Source organism: Diadema setosum, chromosome 16 (assembly GCF_964275005.1).
Source record: "Diadema setosum chromosome 16, eeDiaSeto1, whole genome shotgun sequence".
In the NCBI taxonomy this organism is placed as follows: Eukaryota; Metazoa; Echinodermata; class Echinoidea; order Diadematoida; family Diadematidae; genus Diadema; species Diadema setosum.
In genome coordinates this window covers 22,149,234-22,158,429 of record NC_092700.1, presented here as the reverse complement: position 1 = coordinate 22,158,429, position 9,196 = coordinate 22,149,234, and the positions used below count along the sequence as shown (strand labels likewise).

General features: G+C 40.5%; 1 protein-coding gene across 1 annotated transcript; it reads left to right on the top strand.

The window, feature by feature from the left end:
• Positions 1 to 769: 769 nt before the first annotated feature.
• Positions 770 to 8,484, top strand: LOC140239954 (chromatin accessibility complex protein 1-like). The gene is made up of 3 exons (XM_072319769.1): positions 770 to 910; positions 4,264 to 4,384; positions 6,554 to 8,484. Exons 1-3 carry the CDS (start codon positions 785 to 787, stop codon positions 6,643 to 6,645), a joined length of 339 nt encoding a protein of 112 aa, XP_072175870.1. The 5' UTR covers positions 770 to 784; the 3' UTR covers positions 6,646 to 8,484.
• Positions 8,485 to 9,196: the final 712 nt, after the last annotated feature.

Sequence of the window (9,196 nt, the reverse complement as noted above, 5' to 3'; positions counted from 1 at the left end):
TGGTTTTAGCGCGGTTAATCTACCCCGTCAGTTTTATTAACCCCTCTCAAGGATCGGATTGGACTTAAATCTCTCAAGCCTGAGAAATCTGCCCCACGCACAGAGCCGGAATGTCCAGACGATGTGCAAATCCCTGGAAAAAAAAAAAAATCAAGTGGGAGGAGAGTTTCACTCACAAGCCTCGCATGGAAAGTAACTATATACAGTTCGACCTCGATTATCCGGCCTCCTTTTATCCGGAAATCTCTATTATCCGGACGCGTTCACGCAGTGAAGGACTATTTTTTTCATCCAAAAATTGAGAAAAAACAGTGACTTTCATGGATCTATTTCACTAATTTCATAAGATGTGCATGATAGGTTTCTCAATATCTAACGAGGTAAAACATGTATGATTTTCACATAAAGATAATACTTTATTTTTGTGAAGAAGGGACTACAATTTTGCGCAGGCTAGCATAGATTACACCACCGTTTGCGGGGTACGCTACCTGCCTAGCTGCTGCCAGTGCACTGGGACGGCAGCTTGGACGGCAGCTATATACATTAACAGTGTGTCTCCCATATCCGGCCAATTCGCTTATCCGGATGAGCGCCGGTCCCGACATGGCCGGATAATCGAGGTTGAACTGTAATAGGTCAGGAGCAAAGAGATATCTCTTTGGTCAGGAGGGACCAACGCAACTGCACTCTGTTATAAACCAAAAATAAGAAAACTACAGAAACCCAAACGTAGATGGCGTCAATACACAGAGTTCAACAGCGAGCACAACAGAAGAGCGAAATGGCGGAAAGCAAAGTTGGAAAGTTGACCCTTCTCCCTGCAGTGAGAATTCGCACAATTATGAAGAGTTCACCCGAGATTAGTGCCATTAGCCAAGAGTCATTATATCTCATTACCAGAGCGACGGTAAGTTTCTTCATTCTGTGATCGTTTGTCGTAGGATTAAGTTCCTAGACCAGGTTACACCAAGAACTGCCATATTGTAGTCCCACTCATTAGGTCTGCTGTAAGTTTGAAAGGACACCACTTTCCCACCGCCGCACCGGGTGTAAACGTTAACGTTAGAACGATAGATCTCCACAACTAACCATAGAGTATACAGGACGCAAATGTAAGAACATCTCCAAGCAGTAGCAAGCATTATGATCGTATATACTTCTGATACTGTGTTGTCGTTTTCAAGAGTATGATAAATGAAAGGGAACTTTTTTTTTTTTTTTTTTTTTTTTTTTTTCTCACTAAAACTAAGGGTAGGGTAAGGGCACCAGTATCGTTATTCGGTCAGGCACCGGTATTCGGTCACTTATCACTAGTCACCAGCCAGTAAGTTCAACTATCACAACACACGCAAATCACACTAATTCACATACTTGCACACTCATTCACAACAGGAAACTCCCTTAGCCCCCTCCAAAAATCCATCCAAAATCCCAAATTTTACCGTCAAAAGTGCAGAATCGGCGCTACTTTCCAAAAGCGCGCGCGGATAAGGCCCAATTTTAAGAGTACGGGTCGCCAAAAAAGCGCTAAAAATCGAGAAATACGCCATTCTCTCGCGGGATTTTTCGCTTATTGCAAGCTTGGAGTGTAATGGTATCCTCAAAAACGCAAAAGAAAAATAATATGTCCGTACGTGCCGATACAGTGTCCCAATGTACGTAGAGTCTACAAGGGTTGAATGCAGGTGCCGAGGCCCCAGTATTCGGTCACCAACGGTCGCCGCAACTTCCCCGATGCAATTTTGTGCCAACAAGGTAGCGCGCGCGCGTTTTTCAGCTGCCTTGAACACGCATTGACTTTGAACGCGCACATCGCGTGACCGAATACTGGAGCTGATGACCGTATACTGAGGAATTTTCAAGGTGAAATATTTCACGATTTTGTGCAATTCTGTGAGATATTTAATGAAATTAAAGTTGAGATTAAAGAAATTTGATATATTTCACATACATTGCTGTAGATATGATGTATGTATGTATTATTTTAGTTTGAAAAATATTGCAAAAAAGCTTAAGTGACCGAATACTGGGGATGTTACCCTAAGGCAGACAAAATAGACTCTAACGTTAACGGTTAAGTCATATCACAATCAATTCACAGATGCTGTCTAGAGTAGGGCCTACTATAAAGAACCCCAATTTTCGGCCGGCCTCCAAAATCCGGACACTTACCACTTATCACAAGCCAGCAAATTCTGCTGTCACAACACACGCATATCACATCGTTTCACATACTGGCACAGTCACTCGTTCACCACAGGAAAGTGCCCGAGTCACCTAAAAAAAAATCCACTAAAATCCCAAATTTTGCCATCAAAAACGCAGAATCACTGCAACTTTTCCAAAGCGTGCACGAATTAGGTCCTGTGTACACTATGGTGTAAAGCATCTTGTCGGCGAAAAAACGCTAAAAATTGAAAAATTACACTGTCTGTTGCGAGATTTTTCGCTTATCGCAAATTCAGAGTGTGATGGTATCCTCAAAAACTCAAAAGAAGAACAAAATCTCCGTACTATGTGCCGATGCAGTGAATACACATGTAAATTGTATGTACAGGGGCTGAATGCAAGTGCAGAGTCCCCAAAATTCGGACATGAACGGGCGCGGCAACGTCTCCGATGCAACCTTGTGCCAACAAGGTATGGCGCACATGGATTTTTCAGCGGCCTTGTATGCATATTGACATTGCGCGCGTGTCCGAATTTAGGAGAGGCTGTCCAAACTATGGGGAATTGACAAGGTGATAATAATTGGGGATTCTGTGAAATGTTATGATCTATTTAACAAAATCAATATTGGGAAAAAGTAGGTTTATATATTTAACATACATTATTATAGATCTATAATTTATTATTTGAGTTGAACAAATATTGCAAAAAAGCTTAAGTGTCCAAAAATTGGGGCTTTTACTCTATATGACTAATGATAATCACGACGTAGGCACACTGCAGAACTAACGTGTTTAGAGTAGAGTCTAACTTGGTTAGTGTAACCGCACCATCGACCCCAACACATACAAATTTGTACCTATGCCGGGGTTAAGTCTAGTGCACTTTCACAGTATTTAGTTACGTAGACCCAACTCTAACATACCATACATGTATGTAAACATGGTATTTTGGTAAGTAACCAGAGAAAGGTAGAATCTACGCGGTGTATTAACTGCACTGACCGGGCGGAACACACAGCATTTGGATTGCAGGGTTAATAATTAACTTCCAAGTGTGAAACGATGCATCATTTAGAGTGATAATGTACCAGTAAAACAATATATCTGCCTCTACTCGGTACTTGTTCGGTGCCTTCTTGTAAACTGTGTCATATCATTGGTACATGTAGGTATTACCTATTACAGTATTAGTATTACTAACAATTAGGGTCGATGGCCCGGCCCCTTACCATGCTTACTGCAGACAGATCAATCCACTCTGCTGTGCACTGTGCGGACTGTGTGATGTGTAATTGAATCTAGTATTGTGCAAATATAAGTTCTGCAGTTTGAATGCGACTGCTAAGTCTTGTACTTACAGGTGGGCAGATTTCGAAGGCTGTTTAATCCAATAAAGTTGATGTACATGTACATGTAGGACAAATCAGTTGCAGTAGAATCAAGTGACACTGTGACAAATTCATTTGAATATATTCTGAAGGATGATTGCATGTTTGACTACGTGTACCTTAACCCATTCCTACACTGTACATGTAATGGGTCCTTACTTGTCTAATTTACGTTTTCCCAGTGTAATACGGTGTAGCGTTGTTCTTTTGCAATAACTCTGGTATGAATCCATACTGTACATCATGTAGCAATCAAGGTGGAGCTCACTATTATGTTGACATTTGCTGACCCCATTTGGTTTCCCTTACAAGTACTATGTAATGTATGAGCTTGTGAGCACTCCACGCATGCTGTAGTTACTGTATGTCTCACATCTGATCAATAATCAATGTATATCATATTGTTTGATGGCATGCACAGTTGACCATGGAAAAGGGAGGCATATGTGCTACTTGACTAGTTATGCACAGGCAGAAATTTATGGATGGGCAAAAAGAATCTCACTTGAGGGTACAGTATTTGAGGTTCTCAGAGAATTGCGGGAGGAACACAAATAATTATTTTGACTCTTGGTGACAGCGATTCACGCCTTATTTGTCTTTGTATATTTGTCTTTGTATATTGACCATTTTGAGATCTCTCATTCAAGTAGTTTTTGCCCACTGAATGCCATCATCAGTTGTCACTTGTTTATTTTCAGGAGCTGTTTGTAGGTTGCCTCGCCCAGGAATCGCTGAAAAGAAATGGCACACCAAAGAATCTGGCCTATGGGGATCTTGCCAATGTTGTCAATGATCAGGAGGAGTTTCAGTTTCTTGCAGGTGAATTTCCAGTCATCCATTATGTAAATAGATTTTGTGTAGAAACAATTTGTAATATATTTAGTACTGGTATTTGATACTTTGCTCAAGATCTATTTCATTGTGGTACCTTAGCGGTATTTATTTCTGGCACACCTGAGAATAGTGAATTTGTTGCCACTATTCATTTTGTATTGTATATATTGCACAGATAAGCATACTTTTGATTGAATATGACATACAGTGTATGGTCCTGTTTCAGATCAATGGTGTAACTTTGAAAATGACTACTTATTGAACTATAAAAAATAGATACAGAGTCGTATTGCCTTTTTGCTTTGATGGCTTGAAAGAGCGCCAAAATTGGTACCTCCCATGGCATAACAAACTTTTGTGGTCAATCCATTTCCTTGTCAGGGAGGGATATGTGGTATATCAAGTAAGTGTAATACACTGTATATACCAAATTTATGAAGAGAAAGAAGTTTAGAAACTTTAGAAGACAAAACTGGGTACAACAACACTGAAGAGTGACAAGCCAGCACAGTGACCCCGTTTACAGTGCGAGGCCCTCCTTCATTATTTCAGTGTAAACGCGCAAAAGGCCAAATGCGAGGCCAAAATTGGCCGCGCATTTGGCCACGCTCTGGAGGTGGTCTCGGCCGCGGCTCGGCCGTGGCCGAACCCGGCCTCTTCTTGGTGTAAACGCAAACTGGGCCAAATGCGCGGCCAATTTTAGTCTGGCTTCCAGACCCTCTGCCCGTACTATTTCGCTATTCACGATATTAACCCCCTCGACGTCGAAAACTAGTATAGTTTAAGGTGGTTTTGTCCTGCAAAGGATTTTTCCTTCGGCAAAGGCCTTTGCCCGAACGGCGACTTCGTCACCATGGAATCCAGTTGGCAAAGGGTCTGAAAACCAGGCTATACCAAATTGCGTTTGTGTACAAGCAGAGCGCCACTACGACAAAATATTGAAAGGGTTGAATTAAAAGGGCGGCCGAGCCTGGCAGTGTAAACGGACAAAATTGAGGCTGGGCTCGGCCGCGGCTCGGCCCAGCCCCGCGCTGTAAACAGGGTCAGTGTCTCTGCTTCACATGTAAGAGGTTGGTGATATGAGAAGGTGGCTGTGCCAGTGTTTGTTGTTATGTCTTTTCCTTTAACAGGCCAGGCACTCACAGAATGCTACAAATATGTAGTCCCTTGTGTAATGCAGATAAACTGTTGCACACAAAAGATCCCGCTCTCTTAAGCAGAGTTTGGAATTCTCTGGTGGTGTAGTGTGCTCATCTTTCATACTAGCAAACAGGCGAGCAATACAATGTACCTCATCTTCATGGTGTGGTGCATAAGATATTTTTGAGTCATTGATGGTATCAACTAATTGATGCTATCAACATTTCGTCGTCGGTCACACGAACCGACGAATCACTCGATTTTGGGTCAAATTTTCGATTTTGAGATTTTCAATCATTTCGATAGTAGATATTCCATACTACATATTCTGAAATTCTCAGTGTGTAATTCGGTGTAATTTTTACGTATTTATCACTTTTGTAGAAGTATGTAATTCCATTTGTGAAAATTTTTTGTTTTCCCCATAGACGCGTGTGTTAAACAATCAGGCGATTCGACAGTTTGGTGACCGCGCGTACTGTACGCACGGTCACCGAAGCGACGAATCAGTGCGCATTGACTTGCCTGTAATTTTTGAGATTCAACAGTTCATTGACCGCGCGCACAGTGCGCGTACTATGTAATACTTGTGTTGACAATGACAACGCTCAATGTACATGTACATATGGACACACATGGAAAATGACAACGTTCTTTGCAGACCGAAAATACATTGTACATGCATGCAGCTCTTCGACGATTTCCCGCTTATTTGTTAACAATACAATTTGATAAAAACTTCACAAGTTAGAGTAAGAATTGAAGTCTGATGTACTACAAAAATAATTGGAAATTATCGACATGAAAGTGTAGCAACCATAAGTCAAAAATGGGTTAACTTCAAACGCGATTTTCTCGAATTGTCATTCTTACGCAAACCTGAGGGATTCGTCGGTTCGTGTGACCGGCGACGATTTAATACAATATGAATATTTTATTCAGGACTCAACAAGCTAGTAACAACTTAGCAGAGATTTCTCTTTATCCTATCGCTGTGCTTCCTTATCTCGCTAGACGTGGTGCCGAAGAAGATCCGCGTCTCGGAGTACCTGGAGATGATGAAGCTGCAGGAACAACAGCAACAGGCCGAGGGTGACGAACGGTGACACCCTTACTGTGGAAATCCCCCCCCCCCCCCCCCACCACACACACTCCAGGTCGGAGTGTGCTTGGTACAGCGTACCCTTGGAAGGAACATTCTTTCAACTTTGTCATACCTCCATCTGTGCACAATGGCTCAGTGAGCTGGGCAGTAGATCATTATGCCTTGGATATTTGTCAGTCTGCATTGACTTGCCATAATGGCAGCTGTATCAATGTACCGGTGTTCTCATGCAGATATCTCCCAAGATTCCACCAACATTTCAACTGGAGAGAGCAAATGGCATGTGGACAGAATGTGTCACTTTTCTTTTCTTTTGTTTGTTTGTTTGTTTTTGTTTTTTTGAATGATTCATATTTGCGTTCAAACTGCCTGTTTTTTTTTTCTTTTTTTTCAGGACTTGCAGAATCGCCTTGTCATAAGAGGATTTTGTTATATCTGGCCTCTTTATATTGAGATTCCACTGTAGAGGCAAAGGCTCTTTCACTTTAGGTGTATTATGTTTACATCTGACACTAGAGGGAGACATTCGGATTGTGTGTGGGAAGATTGTACTGCACAGAGACAATGCAGTCTACATGCAGAAGCCACTTTTGTCGGCAAACATGCATGTACAATACAATTGTAGTTTCAGTGAAATAAATGAAAGTGCTATTCATCGATATGACTGATTGTGAGGTCATGCATCAGGGAAGGATTTTCCTTCTTGAAATGAAACACATAGCAATCTCAGTCGATGGACATAATTTATATTTTGAATAAATAGGTATACAATTTTATGGAATGAAATTTACTGCACAAATGTAAATTTTACATAACAAATAAATCCAACATAAGAAATGAATGAGAATTTATAATAGAAGAGAAATAATTGTTCAGTTTTTGTTACACTAGATGCCCAAATGATTATTATAGTGCTTGTCAGTGAGTGTTTTCTGTTTGTGAGGTGCAAACATACAATTTGACTTTTTAATTTCCCAATGATAGGGCATGCATCACTGGTCCAGAAAATACAATGTGATAATCAAATGTCACTACCTGTACATCTTATGTTTCACACGTTGTTTCTTTTCCCCTTTTACTGTTACAATATGACTTTATAGAAGAAATACACAAAGATGAGATGTTAGCATTTACAATGATTGACATTTGACATCTTTCATGCATTTTCACAGAGAAAAGTGGACTTTGCTACTGATTTTGAGGAAACTATCCTTCCACAGTGTATTTACTAACCTGAGAAGCTTCAAGCTCATTAATGTTTTTCTACCTTCAGTTTTGTATCGTTCACATAGTCTAAGTTCAATTCCATGCTGTGTGCAAATACAAACAAGAAGCTCAATACATTCAAAGGCTAATGAGCTGTTACCTGAAATGTTTAATAAGAGAATGATACATTTTGTATCAGAACTGGTATTCAACTTCTCGCATGTTGCATTCTGGGTAAAATGAATCGATATTGCATATGATCTCCTTGATACTTTAAGTTTTTTGAAAACTTCTAATATATGTATGTATTTATTACACGGGCAAGAGAATATAATTGTTTTCCTGATTTTGGCAATGCTTTTGCAAAATTGAGATGTAAAACGTGCAGGTATTTCCATGATTGCTCATTTGAATCAACCTGATTGTAACACGTGAACACTGTCAGCCTTGAAGTGTTGTACATAATCCTTTCATTGTCGTTGCTGCCTGTGAGTGATTTGGTTTTCTTTTCTATTTTTTTTTCTTTTCTTTTTCGATCACACACTGTAGTCAAACCAAGCATATGCTCGCCATTGTTCGAGCATAGATCAGGCAAAATTTGCATAAATAATAAACCCCATTCCAGTTGTTTATATTTTTCTTCGTCCGCAATGTACACACCATTTTGTGATTGAATGGGCAAAGTCTGTTGTCTCTTGTCCTGCGTGCATGTGATTAGGGTTTGATAAAATACAGCTGTACCGACTGATCTGTATACGTGTGCCAACATGATCTGTGTATACATGTACAATGTATTGCGTCACAATGACTCTTCGTATTCTGAAAGGCGGGGGGGGGGGGGGGGTTGTGCGTGTGTGTGTGTGTGTGTGTGCATTTTGTGTGTGTCTCAAGTATGGATAACATGGGCAAGATCTGATTTATAGCGTATATCTTTTGGGGAAAGCAATGGTGAAGTTTGTTCATGACATACCGTCAGAGTCAAGTAGATATAGAGGCTGTTATGAATTTTATAGAGATGTATCGATACTGAATGCTATTTCTATGACGCATGTAGTCACTCACGCCCTCACACATATATTTATTATAATAACAAAATTAATGTGTATACAATGTTATGATATGCTCATTCTGGTTGTGCAGTTGCTCCGCGTGATGACCTCAACAATTGTTTTTCTTCGTTTCTTGGTACAACGTATTCATTTTTTCGGTTAAACTGGAAAGTACACGACTATTCATAGCATAAGGTTCTACTGATATAATGTAATACACATACCTGTCCATCATACGAACCTACATACATGGACACACACACACACACAGACAGCCTCGCCCACATGGACACACAC

Bases quoted from the DNA above. Each gene is read 5' to 3' on its own strand.
- LOC140239954 (XM_072319769.1), top strand. From the start codon at position 785: ATGGCGGAAAGCAAAGTTGGAAAGTTGACCCTTCTCCCTGCAGTGAGA. The intron at 911-4,263 runs GTAAGTTTCTTC...GTTTATTTTCAG, and splicing joins ATCTCATTACCAGAGCGACG to GAGCTGTTTGTAGGTTGCCT. The intron at 4,385-6,553 runs GTGAATTTCCAG...TTATCTCGCTAG, and splicing joins GGAGTTTCAGTTTCTTGCAG to ACGTGGTGCCGAAGAAGATC.